The sequence below is a fragment of the Solea solea genome, chromosome 15 (assembly GCF_958295425.1).
Source record: "Solea solea chromosome 15, fSolSol10.1, whole genome shotgun sequence".
Lineage (NCBI taxonomy): Eukaryota > Metazoa > Chordata > Actinopteri > Pleuronectiformes > Soleidae > Solea > Solea solea.
The window spans coordinates 11,513,562-11,528,201 of record NC_081148.1 but is presented as its reverse complement, the minus strand read 5'-3'; the positions used below and the strand labels follow the sequence as shown (position 1 = coordinate 11,528,201).

The window sequence follows — 14,640 nt, the reverse complement described above, 5'->3', positions numbered from 1 at the left end:
TACTGTCTCCTTCCCTGTATTTATGAATGTCAATCAAACTCTAAAAACATTTAGGGCACACACTATGTTGAACTGAAGCAGAGCTTTGATACAACCAGTGGGGGGAGTAGTCCACTCAGTTTAAAAGAGTTCCCTCTTAACTTGCTCCACATCTCAGCAAAAAGATGTTTCATTGAGTGGGAATGTGCTTAACTATTACCATTGCGCTAAAATCACACATTATTCATACATACTTACTTGACAAAACTATCCACGTGTGACATGGACTCCTCGTAGTTCTTCCCGCCCACCTCCTGACAGTGCACTGCCAAGAAGTGAGGCTTATGTGACTGTACTGTCTGTGTAGGAAGACAGAAAGAAAACATGTCAAAAAGGAAGGGACGGAGACAAACAGGTCCAGTGCATTTCATATTTCTTAAGTAAGTGCATCCATAACAGGTGTAATAACAACGCCGCAGACGGCCCATGGGCTCACAACATACCGAAAGTAAGTGGAATTATTCAGCCGAGAACAAAAGCCTCAGTGTTTCTACCTAACTCAACTTTGTGACATGCTACTATATTTGCGCAAGACAAAGTGCCTCGCTAATGTCGGCAGAAGGCACTTAGCGAGTTTGTTCCACAAGCACAGCACTGGCCTCTCGTCCTCTAACATCAGGGATGTGCCCCTGCAGCTGTGTATGTATGTATGTATGTACAGCAGGGCGTGACAGATGCTCACACGTCATCAACTTCTGCTGACACATCATTTGCAAAAACAACTCCTTTGCTCCTGGAATAGGTCACCAGTGGTTCTCACGCAAAACATTATTATTTCTGCTGCTACTCGAGGTCACTCACTCATCTTCTACCACTTTATCCTCCACATGAGGGTCGCGGGGGGGGCACATGGTGCCAATCCAGTCTATCACAGGGCCACAAAACAACCATCCACTCTCACACTCACACCTACGGTCAATTTAGAGTGTCTAATTTGCCTAATCGTACCCAACTCTGCATGTTTTTGGACTGTGGGAGGAAACCGGAGAAAACCTACACACACACACGGGGGAGAACATGCAAACTCTATGCAGAAAGGCCCTTGTTCCGACCGGGTCGTGAACCTGGGTCATCCTGCTGCACAGACAAAAGTGATAACGACTACACAAAACATGTGGCCGCAGCTAAAAGTCTCTCAATCAAAATAATAACAGAAGACCTCATTTGGTGACGTCACGAAGCAGCGCGAATTTGCGGGAATTGTTGTCCAGGAAACAGCTTTGGCAGCAAACAGCAACAAGTAGTCATCAGCCATTAGTGAAAAAAATTAACTAGTGACTAACAAGTGTTACGAACTATTTCCTTCTCCACTCTGACATTTCATTGGGAGTTTGCCCTAGAAATCAGCCATATACAGTAGTAAACAAATATGGCTGAGCATTTGCTATGTGCTTTATGGTAGACATAGAGGTAAACTGGAAGTGAAGCAGCAGGTGCTGTGTAATACACCGGAGAGTATGTAGGAGAGTTGAGTGTGTGTGTGTGTGTGTGCTGTGCATGTTGTTGCCTGTTCTGCCTCTTATTAAATCCAGGCAAAGCCCTCATGGGCCTTTCACTGTAGCAGAGACAGGTAAAGCAGATGACAACAGTAAAAGATGACTAAAATAGTCTGTTGCCTTCAATATAAATACATATTTCTATGGATTTTAAGTGTCATTTATATGTATTTTAATGCAGAATTGTTACAGTATTGTATATAAAAAAAAAAAAAACTTGAATGCAAATTGAGACATTTATGCCAGCGATTCCACACATAGTGGTCGCTTCCACTTTTCCCAGAGACACGTGACCTCGTGTTGCTTTCGTTAAACGCTCCCTCTTAAACATGGCAAGTGTTTGTGAGCAGCCCGTCAGAGGTGTTCAGAGCGGCTAACCTCTAATGGAAAATCAATACCACTGAGTGATTTACAGCACTCACAAGCACTCACAGTGCTCAGGCCTTCAGGCAGGAGGCAGAGGCTATGCATCAATGTCACCTTTGTACTAGGGAGGGGTGGAGGGGCTACAAACAGCCCCCCCCCAGACTTTGACGGAGCCCTGCTACTCCAGCAGCAACCCTGCCTCAGCGCTGCATTATGCTCACTACAGGCCCAATCAAATAAAAGTAATGTATGGCAATAACACTATGGATTTTCCATCAACCTATGCCTTGTCACTTAGCTCGATGACCCAGCGGCGGGGACCTACAGAGGCTTAAACTTGGAAAGATTAGTGGACCTATCAACTCGCACGAGTAAAGGTCACACTCTCAAGGAGCCTGCAACTAATGTTCGGCCTCAAATGTGACACGTCGCACGCTCACACTTAACGCGCACACGCTCGTATTAATTGACTGCATTCTATTTATCTTTCCAGGCTGTAAATTCAGGGCTACGTCAGCAAACAGACACGAGGTAATTTCATGATGAGAATTACCAATGCTATCGGCCCAAAACCAAACAGCATCAGCTGTGACCTTATTCCACTCTGTGACCTATTTCTGATGAAATCTACAACCACAAAACAAAACATTTTGAGCCGAAACGTGCTATATACTGCATTTATGGAGCATGTTTTTATGACGGTCAACAACAGAGGTGGGCCTGTCAAAATACACCCTCGGGCAGTGACAGCTGCTGCACCAGTGCATAGTGAGAAAAGCCTGTCGAGCATGTGGTGACATAACGCAACCGAGTCTCTGCCTCACAATGATGTCAGACACCCAATGTCTTTGATATTCCACGTGGGCCATTTAAAGCTTGACTTGTGTCAACTCGAGCGTAATCCTCGAGTAGAATGTCACTTCAAGTACGACGTGTAGACAATGTTGTTCAACTTCAAGCGGCGGAAGGAGTTCAAACGTACGCTTAAGTGTATGTTGGCAATAAAAAAAAGGCCTTGAATTGGGGACGTGGAAGTGGAAATCTAGAAAAACATCTTAACAGGTCAAGTGTGTGAATTGAAAGAGGGTGTCAGTTTAAAGCGGCAGTGCTCAACCTTTGGTGATTTTTGTTGGTGATGTTCATATTCTTTGTGAACAGAAACAATGTAATAGTATAATATAATATAACATAGCTACTTATTTGCAAAACTGGAATTTACATTTAAATTTATTTTCATTTTTATTAAAAGTCATTTCACTGGGGGTGTACTTGTACATCCACATGTGACAAATAAAAGACTATGTACTATGTAACTATGTACATTTGAATGATATTAATTGTTCATATACTGCAAGCAACGTGGCACAGCAAAACGGGTGTTGGAGGGTTAGTATTTGTAAGCATATCCGATGGGAATCTGATCTTCCTGACCAACTGTGTCCACATTTACATTGTTTAGTCTAGGCCTCCACATGGATTTCTATAGTTACAGAGTTACAGGCTAAAAATTGCTAAATTCAAGTGTTGTGTTTGGTCATCTGGCAGCGGACAACGACAGAGCCTGTCAGTGCCGTGACAGATACGCGCTCAGTAGAATCCCGGGGGAAGACACTTTGAAATCCTATCTGACCGACTGAGACGTTCAGATCGAAACAAATATGTATGTGCAGTATGTCATACATACAAAAATACCGTTGTATACAGTAAACCATTGCAATTTTTTTGGGGGGGAGGTAATATACATTTTTTGTGATATTTCTCAGCATTACTGTACAGTGTAATGCTATTTTTTTACACTGAATTCTTCTTCTGAAAATGTCAATGTCAAGCAGCACAAAGTCGCTGTCATTTTTATAACGTCTGTCTTGGCGTGAAATTAATCACATCCTGTGTCACCAACTAGATCTTAACGCTGCTATACTGAGAAACACAGAGAGTTATATGGAGCTGATCAGCTCAATCAGCACCGTGTGAACTCATTTAACAATGGTTGGAATGGAATGGACATTTGTTTACAATGAAAAGTTACACACTGCAGCTTCAAGCAAAATAGCTTTAAAAAAGGGGACGTTATTGGACCCAACACTCACAATACACATTTATTCTGAAGAATGTCAAGTGTTGTACAGATTGATTAAGTTAAAGGAACTCATTTAAAAGGTCAAAAGTGGGTCTATGCACCACATATAATACGAAGAGCCTTTGATGAAGACTAATCTGGAGAGAGTAAGTCTATATTCTGTTTCTCATTTGGATTTTGGTTTGCGAAAATCACTTAACACAACTCAAAAATCAAAACACAGAGTGTGTGGGCATGACACAATCGTTGGCCAGTGACTGTCCAGAGACGTTTCCAATGCAAATTTGGCTGAGGGTCAATCAAGTACGATGTGGTGCGATGCAAAGCAGCGACTGTTCATGCCGCCACAGCAGTGGCGCCGGGTGGTCAGTGTGATCCCGGCGACTGCACACGTGGAGCAGGCAAATGATCCTGCTTTGCTTATGTGTAAAAGACTCGGGTATCCGGTGGAATCACAGCAGGCATAAAAACAGGATTAAATTGGACGCGCTTGCATGGTAAAGAATGAAATGAGACACAAATAGTGAGAAAAAAGTTTGGTTATATCAGAGGCGACTTTATCATTCATTCAATACAGTTTAACCAAGTACTGAAGAAGTCTTGTGATAAAAACAATTCATTGCAGCGGGAGAAGTCAAAAACTAAAATTATAACCAAGCCTGAATGAGATTTCAGCTCTTTCCAGTAATTCTGTTTCCGATGACCACACAACATTTTAAGAAAATGAAGTGAATTAATTGCTAAATAATCCAAATCAAAGGAGGCATTAAAAAGACAAAATATGTGACAAAACAGGATTAAGTGCACGACTGGTCGCAGACATTCACCACCCAAAAATCTCGCTCTTCAGATAAGGAAGCATGCTGCTTGTTAAGAAACTCTGTAAAAATCATTATGATTTTGATGTTTATTGTGATAAGAATTATCTTGGTTGGATTGAGTCAGAGTACACATAATTGTTTGGAAACCTCTTCACTGGTATTTGTGATCTGCGTAATTTAGCGGAATCTGTCTGACGTTACGACTACGTGAAGCAATCAAAACAAGCTGCTCCCAATGTGCAGCAGTTAATTCAGAAAGAAACACAGATCTGCAGACACGGGTTTGTCTCAAATTGCTCAAAACATGCCTGGTATGAAGTAAGAGGCCCTGTAAGAAAACACAGCCTCCACACAACGTTTACATGCTCGAGGCAGATCAACAGTAGCGTGCACAAATAAAATGCTCATGAACTATGACCAAGGTGTGTCATTGATCAAAATCAAATCAATTATCGAATGAAACTCTCTCAAACTGCAGACATGATCTGAGTCTTTCCTTCTAACTGAAAAGGAAGGAAAAGAGCCGCAGGAGTGCAGGTACCAACAGGCCACCTTGCACAATTCCCTTTTCTGTGGTTGCAGCTCTAAAAAAAAGCCAGTTCAACAGCTTTTTACTGTGTCTAGATGCTGCAGTGCAACTATTTAGTGATTCTGCCATATCCAAACATGTCATTAATTGTGTAGAATTCACACGGTGGGGCCTTGTAGGCGTGGTGCATGCTTTTCTTCTTCAAACGCAGATCCACCTCACTGTTTCCTGATGACACGGCGCTTCGACGTGATGAAACGTGACCGTGACGTTTCTCTCTGTGTGTGAACCGGCGCTTGGGTTTTTTTTTTTTTGTCTCGTCTTGTCTGCTGACGTAGCCCAGAATTTACAGCGTGGAAAGATAAATAGAACGCAGTAGTAGGATTAATACGAGCATGTGTGCGTTTAAGTGTGAGCGCAAACACGTGCACGCGCGAGCTGACGGGTGCACTAATCTTTCCGAGTTTAAACAGGCTGTAGGTCCCTGCTGCTGCTGGGTCATCGAGCCAAGTTTCAGTTTTCATACCTAATTAAGTTTGTCAGTGAAGAAGACATTTCAGTTCCACGATTTACGTGCAGTCTGACCTCCGAATTAGAAGCAGAGTGAGAGTATGTTGTGTACAGAAGGGTCACAATGAAGCCAGTGCAGCATGGCTGATTGTAGTTAAGTCTAACCATCACTGCTGGTTGTTCCCAGCCGGGCCGAGGCCAGAGTCTGATGCCTCTTTCCATGACGTCAGCCAGGCAGCAACAGTGCAGAGCTGGCAGGAGGGCACAGGCCTGCCTGGTTCACACAGGGGCACACCTCTCTCTCTCTCTCTCTCTCTCTCTCTCTCCCTCTCCCTCTCCCTCTGTCTTCCAATCTTTCTCACTCTGCCCTAAAGCCTGCAGCGCAATGCAAACAGAATTCCTCAACAGCCATAACCAGGACATGTTTCTACACACACTGGAATCACCAGGAGCCTTTAGGAAGAGCAACACAAACACCGACATAGACTTTGGTTGTGCAGACAGGACCGTTTGTTTTTTTGTGTGTTTCTGTTTGTGTCACCGGGCGACACACAAAAACAAAACACTGCTATACTGGGGCGGGGGGTGGGGGGGTGAACCGCGCCTTTCGCCCAATGACAGCAGAAGTTTGTCTTCAAATGACAATAAGTATATGTTAATGGTCATCAAACAAACCAAGCGGGCCCAAGAGCAATCTTAGAAACTGCTGAAACTGGATTTAAGGCTTTAAGGATCCACATCAGAGCCAGTTGAGGTGTAGTCTAACTTGTTGGCAGTAGTTTGCAGCATTTCACATTTGCTTATTGTAGCCAATCGTGTGGCAGGAATGCCACCTGTGGTGTGGTGTGTGAGTGAAAACCACACGGAAACATGAACCAAAATATGTTTATGGAGCAATATCATTATACCCACAGGTAACACAACAGCTAAGATGATTTTTTTATTTTTTTACAGCTACTTCTATAACATTTCTCAGATGTTTACAAGTTATTTTTAAAGGATTTATTTTTTTGGGTGAAAATATTTTGTATCAAAGGAGGGATAATAAAAAAAAGCCTTCGGGCAAGAACAGATTCAGACCAGCATTCCTCTCAATACTCACTACTGTTGTCCACACTCTGCTTTAAACATTGAAGCACAATGTTCTTTATATACACAAGGAAACGAAAAAAACCACAGGACCAGAACAATAATAAATGACAGGTTTAACATGCAATGCAATAATAAGCCAGTAAACACTGGCTGAGTTAGTGTATCACTGTCTTGATAACGTGCCCTTAAAAATAACAGTCAAATTCTGTGGAATCACCTTCAGGTCAAATGACCACACCATATCTCATTTCATGTGTAGACTGCATAGGGAATTTCAGGGCTGGTGAGGAAAGAAAATATTAGATTCATGATTGGAAATCAGGATTAGCTTCTCTGTAAAATCTCACTGAATAGCCAAGCTTTAGTCAGCTATATTAAACTGAAAGTAAGAGGAAGTCAGAATGTGTTTCAGCCCTCACAAATGTAATTGCTGTAGCTGTTGAGGCGAGTTCATGGAAATTGCTGGTTTGGCAGTTCTCAGTAAAAGGCCCAATTGTTTATTCAGTTTTCACTTTTTTGCTTATTACGAAACTATGACGTAATATGATCAAAGAAACTGTTTTAAAGGGGATTAAAGAGACACATGTAGGATTGCTTGGCCTTTGCGGACGCACTAGAGTATCACAAGCTGTTTTTCTCTAAATAAAAGGTGCATAAAAGTTCCATATTATAGTGACCGGTGGTATTCTTGCATGAGGCTTAAGGCTAAAGAGAATGAGGACAGTCAGGAGAGTGTATGTGTGCTCAGGGTGAGTCTTGAATATTTTTAGTCACAGCCAGTGGACAGTACAGTAAATAAAAAATGTGTGCTTTTTCCGAGGTGTTCGAGTTCTTGTTTATTTACTTTTGACTTAAACAAGAAGCTATGAGGACAGCACAGTCTGAAATAGGCCTGCAGTTTTACACATATTAAATGAACCTCTTCAGATCCTGTTTACATTTTTGTCCCCTCAACTAAATATTTATTAGGATCTCTAGGGCAAAAACTTTTGCCAGCAGACACACATTCTCCAAAAACAACATATTCAGGTATTAAAAAAAAAAAAATACACGATAGAACAGAAAGCTTTATTGTATATGTGAAGCTGCATGTGCTTCTCACTACGTAGCCAATGTTTTTCTGAGTCTAGTCTCTACATTCATAGTTAATATTTCTAAAAAACCTTCACTCTGATACTTTTCCCCAGGACTGTGGACTTTGTTCATTCATTAATCAATAAGCGCATAGCTCAAGACTGTGACATTATGGCTGGAAAATTAAAGCCATGAGAGGGTCATGTGCAGTTATTCCAGGATATGTCTGCATAATAAAGTTGTGACTGGAAAACTGCGGTAAGTCAACCCACTTCCTGTGTGTCGTGTTTTACAGTGAAAGTGTCTTTATAACTCACATTTCCATTCACTCATTAAAAAAGTACTCTCATGTGTAGCATCATTGTGTCTTATGTGTTGGACGTGGACACCGGCAAACAGGATCCTAAATATGTATAAGCTTATAAAACTGCATTTATCATTCATTCATCTGTGAAGCACCTTTTTTGGCAGTGACACAGACATCAATCCTGGGGCTGGAGCCTGACAGTATGAATTACTCAGCGTCTGTCATGACTCTAGGGCTGAAACTTGCTAAATGAATCTTCTCAAACTAGTTAGATCATCAGTTAGATCAGTTTGAGTGGTGTTTTTTTTTTTCTTTTTTTAAGATTTAAAACAAGTTCTTTGATTTTTCAGCTTCTTGAATGTGAATTTCTGGTTTCTTTGCTCCATGTAACACAGAAAGCATTCAAACTGGGTCATTTCCAGGTTTGAGAAACACTGATCGACATTTTCTGCCATTTTAAAGACCGATTACTCAATTAATAGAGCCAATCTAATAAATGGCAATATGGCTAAGTTCATAGTATTTCCTCTTTTTTCCGTGATTGTCCTTTCTCTTTCATTAACAATCCTAAATTATTTCTTCCAGAAATAACGATTGATACCGCTTAAAAGGGCTTTGATGGATTTGAATGCTTCTCATATTTCTTTATAAGGACAAAACAAATGATTTAACTATTTCAGCCATTCCTTTTTACCTAATATATCCCTTTTAACGAGCACAGGTGGGAGTAGCTCTGAGCCACTTGTAATTCATTCTTGGCATCAATTCTTTTACATTATTCAAGATGAGGGAGTAGCCATGGAGCTGTTAGGTTCACATGCACGCAGAAAGTGGAAACAAATAAGCTGTTAGCTTTATGTTACTGTTTGTTCAGGTTACTTCAACACATACTGAGTCACCGGCAGCTCCGTCACAGTCAGCGTTGGGTTAATTCCACATTACACAAAAGTAGGCTGCTCGCGAGCATTACTTCCCTTTCTTAAAGTTGAGGTCACACCAAATGACCGGAATTTCAATTTCAAATTTCAAAATTACTAGGCACTCTTTCTTTTAGATTCTCCCTTTAGGGGTCGCTACTGCACATCATCAGCCTCCATCTTGCCCTTGTGTCTTCAAAATGTAAAACCACAAAAGTAAGGTACATTATAAATAAGGTTTTAGGTAAAACATTTGAGTTTCAATTTCATTTTAACTTCCTTCTCTTTTAAGAGAACCATGGAATTTACCTTTTTTTCACAACCGCACCACAATTATAAATAAAAAAAACCTGGATAACCTAGAAAGACTATATGTCTCTTTTCTCTGCTTGTTACTTTCTGTCATACTTTCAGACAGAAGTTCTCGCTGCTTCACTTCCCTTCACCCCAATGGAAAGAGTTGTGGTTAGTAAGAAGTTTCTACGTGTCTGCAAAGGTAAGATATGAAACATGACTGCGCTCAAGCTTTGGCTCTCTGAGGCAGATGTAAGGGTGAAATTAAGGTGAATGGAGATCCCGTCAGCTTTTAACAAACATTAGTCTGCAAGATTTGAAGAAAAAAACAACAAAAAAAAAATCACTTTTATTCATGGATTAAATCGTTTTAAAGAAAGTACAAAAGCTCTTGTATTTTTACTCAGTGCATACCTTCACTTGGCTTAATCTACAGAACCTCCAAAAAAAAATCATGTGAAATGGCTTCAGGGTTTTTTTTGTCGTCATAGTCCCGTGACAACAATGGAGCTATAGATAAGCTGCGTAATGAAAACATCAGCTACTGATCTACTGCAGGAGTATTTTGGGGATGGATGTCATCTAAAGCCAAGTAAATGAGCTGTAGGCTAAAATAAAACATATAAAAAAAGCGAGCATACGTTCAGCGAGGACTAACCAGTTTTGGCATTCATACGAAATTCTGAAAAACAACCATCACAATTTTATAATAATATTTAAAGGAGGTTTGGCTCGGCACGATGAAAAAACTGCAGCCTATAACTACAAGTCCTCAGTGTGTCATGTCAGGTCATACAGGATGAGGATTACAAGATGACCTACAGTACATTTATTTTCCAAACATGATGTTACTTGTTACTTGTTGGACTAATGCCACTTACCTGGTAAAACTCCCTCAGCCATGCTTTCTGTAGGTTTTCAGGCTGAAAGAGAAAATAAAACAAGCCGTTAGTGACATCACTTAGGGCATCTCCTGATGTTTCCTGACAACATCACAGATACAACGTGGTGTAATGGTTGACAGCTATAAATGACCTATGATCGGCTGAGGCAGGACCTTGAAACCCTGGCACGACATCACAATCACTACTGCACGGACTATGATAACAAATGATGTCACCAGCATAAGACTAACACTAACATAAAACAGTAACCACCACATTTTTGGCTTTAATGTTTCGCACAGTTTTTACGTATAGTCATTGGTTCACATGTTTATATAATATACTGACAGTGAGTTGACTTAGTTACAGTATTTTTTTTCCTCTGGGTTTTACTCTGCCCCCATCTGCCCCGTCTCTCACACTCTCACACTCTCACACTCTCGCTCTCTTTCTGTATCCCTCTCTCTCTCGCTGTCTCTCTACATCCTGCACTTTAAAAGGACACTCCCAGATCTGGACTTCATTCGGTTTGAGCAGTGGAAACAGGGCCCTGGGCAGTCTACCATTTAAGGAGAGATCTCCCTATGTCGATAACTAGGTCTGATGAACCACTGTGTGTGTGTGTGTGTATGTGTGTGAGCGCCCTAACAAGACAAGTCTATAATAAGAATACACAAGGGATCAGCAGGCTCTGTTGGTGTCTGTAACAAAGCCCAAATTTAATACATGAATAGGTGCAGTATCCTTGGATGGCATCTGAGCACCAAGAAGACTGAATACATAATGTTATCTTGTCTCTCCAAAGTTCAAAATGGAGCAGTTTATCCATTTTATATATAATGCCAAATATTTCATGATGAACAGGAATTCAGCACTTCACAAAGCAGCATCTACGGCCGATTTATTAGCACAAAACTCTCCGAGAAGCCACAGAATGCCACTTCTAGGCTGGATTCATACTTTCCGAATCAATAAAGGTTGACAGGTTCACATTTCACAGTTCACAGTGCACATGAAACTCTGAACATTTTCCAGTCTGGTTGGTGGCCCATTCTTGTTTTGGTCAAAAAAAGAGGCTCAACATGCAAGCTTGTTTGAGATTATAGCTGTGTTTACACCAGGTGTAATGGTTCGGTGTGGTATATTTTTTTTTTTGCATTTCCATAAGAAATAGTACCATTATAAACTGCCCCAAACTGCCACAAACTAAGCAGGAAAAAAAAAAAACGAGCTGCGTGATGTCCTCCATTATTGTCCGTTGTGTCGCGTTCAATGTCGTCGTTCATCGTAACCGGTACAACAATGCTATGTTATCTCGCTAAGCCATACCCCGCCTACCAAATAAAGTTACTGTTCGTAGTCGAAGCACAAGCCTGACCCAGGGCTTTACCATTCCAAACTGTCCTGTACTCTACCAAACTGAACAATGCCATTATTTTAGCATGAATGAAACAGCAATATACAGAAAGTGCCGGAGAAAATGTCGAGCTGCAGACACATCATGGAAAGTATGCAGGGGCTCTAACATGTATGCATTCAAATACATAAAAGTATTAACTGGTGGGCTTGTAGCACATAACTAGGACTTCTAGTTCTCTGCTGCTTCAATGCTTCATACTATGCTAAGCTAAGCTAAGCTATATGGCCTTATGGCTCCAGCTCTGTAGTTAGCACACAGTCACGAGAGCGGTATCAATGTTCTCATTCAAGTCATGAAGAATTACTGTACTTCCAAAAATTCCGAACACTGTCTTAAACATTAATAAATATGGTCATGAGTTTATCCACGATGTTGACATTCACAGGGGCACCAACAAGACCAGTGAGTGTGTGTGTGTGTGTGTGTGGGTGTGCATGCATGTGCACACCATCGTCTCAGCCTCAGCCAGATCAGACAGAGCATAGGTCTATATAAGGACATAAGCACTGGACCTTGTCATTAGTCACAAGGATGGAGGAACAGAAAAAGAGAGTGAGACGGAGACAGGCACATAAAGGACCAGAAGTTCAAACCAGGCAGCTGCCACCTGACCACTCTGGGCCCAACACAGACATAAGTTTATTTACATTTACAGGTCGCACTGATACAGAAGGCGCAACTGGTTTTACTTTTTGGCATGTGCCGCCTGGTGTGTCGGCAGGCAATGCACCATGTTTAAAATAGGTTTCTGTGACTTTTCGTGTGTGACGTTTAGCTTCTCATCCTGTGGATTCCAGTGACGGTACCATGCAGTAACTTGAAGAATCGTTCCGATATTTGTTAACGGCAGTTTTAAAGGTTTTCTGTATATCACATACACACACACAAAAAATGAGACAGTAGTACAAAGGACAGACGGGCGATTAATTGAATCTCTTAAAATAATCTGAGAGTGCACAAGTGCACTTTGCATGAAACAAGACCGCAGACACCAGTGTGACGGAGGAGTGACCATGTTAATAAGGCAATAAAACCATACTGTTGACAGTTTTATAAACAAGTTTTAAAGAATCTCATCTGGGGAATACACGTCCTGGATCAAACTGGTGTGGAGCGGAATTGACAGAAAACAGCGACAGCGGCGTAGTCCTGCAGAAATTTGTCACAAGCTTTTCTAGAGCGCTCTTGTTTAGAGCTGACCCAGCTCTGATGTGCAGTGGAAATGTGAGATAATTCTCGCGAACAGATGTTGGTCTTGCCAGAGTGGCTCAGAAAGGCCCTATTGAGGCCTGAGCCCAGGAGAGGAAAATGGGCTAATAGCACAAGGGAAGGTAGGACAAACCGAGTCTATATCTGTAGCCTTGACACTTTGCCACCCACACGCAGAAGTTAATTTGCAGTTAATTAGGAAGTGGGGCTATATGGTTTGAGAGGTAAAAATAAACCCATTACCTCCCCAGTCTGTCCTCCACACACACACCTCCTCTTCCTCTTCTGGTGCTCTCACTCACGTAGTTCTCTCCACCTCCATTCTATTCTGCCTGTTTTTTTTTTTTCCAGTCGATGGCCTACTTATCAGACAGCATGAGGAACTACGACACCCAGCTTATGTTTTAAGTGGAAATCTCTTTGACATTCCAGTCATTAAAACTGTAGATCTGAAGAGTCCCACATTGTTCCACATGAACAAAGCAGCAAAGGTTGAATTATGGAAAGAAATACAGCAATAATGAAACCTTCTGTCTGTCCTTTAGGTTGAGCTCAAACTATGTCACAAAAACATGCCTACCTAATCCATCGGTATGCTTTTACCACCAACACTGCAGCTTTTCTCTCAAAAACAACATCATAATGCTTTCAGTCGGCAATGAGGGGAGGAACATAATCTTTTCACAAAATACCGGCTCACTACAAATACTAATAATACGCAAAACACTTCCTGCCCTAAATTCTACAATATGAAATCAATGAGGAAAAATGTTAAATTCCACTAAATAGCAAAAAATGTAATAATATTAAATAAAATTCATATGTTCAGTATTTCATATTTTATGTAAACCTTGTACTGCTAATATCTACTCACATAACACTTGCGGATCCGACAGAATATTCTTTTAAACTTCACAAACAAGAGAAAATCTATTGAGAATCAAATAAGCAAATGTGAGAATTATGTTTGATTTGAGTGATTTGACTGTTCGTGTCAAATGTATCTGCAGAGAGTGAGTCAAAATGAACGCTCTGAGAGGAAACCATTCGGTGACCTGGAAACCAAGCTCATTTTTCACTCTTGTAGACGGGTCGACATTCATCCATCTTAAAACCGATGGGCCCAATCAAGACCATGTACCTAAAATAGACAGTTAGGTGCCCAAACGGGGGCACAAATCAAAGTAGCCACCACCAACGTGAAGTGGTGTAATGGATCTGCTATGGGGACAGTGTTGAACAAACTGGACGACTGGACAACTGTTGATTGCACAACTCCAGCAACCCAACATAAACTAAGCAGTTCAAGACCAGATCTCAAATGCTAAGCAGTCAAAGCAATCCTTTCACAAGATTAGTCTCATAAGCGTCATAAGCATGTGATGTGTCATTTTAATTCGACCAACTGTACTGTTGAGTTTATGTGGCATAATATTGTACAAGGGAAAAAGATTATGCTACACGAGTTGAGCACACGTCCAAACCTTGAGGCTAATACAGAACCACAGAGGTCGTGACCTCAAGTGTTCTTCCCCTCATGGCCTCTCACTGACACATTCTTTGTCTCATAGTGTAGTAGCACCTCCCCAAGCCCAGATTGGC

General features: G+C 41.3%; 1 protein-coding gene across 2 annotated transcripts in view; it reads right to left on the bottom strand.

Annotated features, from left to right (window-relative positions):
* Positions 1–14,640, bottom strand: part of LOC131474031 (inositol polyphosphate-5-phosphatase A) — a 133,095-nt gene that overhangs the window by 86,477 nt on the left and 31,978 nt on the right. For both annotated transcript variants that reach the window (XM_058651749.1, XM_058651748.1), the window contains exons 2-3: positions 10,407–10,448; positions 238–338 (exon numbers count right to left, since the gene is read on the bottom strand). In XM_058651749.1, coding sequence (XP_058507732.1) covers positions 238–338; positions 10,407–10,448 — 143 coding nt within the window. The remainder of the gene's footprint in view (positions 1–237; positions 339–10,406; positions 10,449–14,640) is intronic.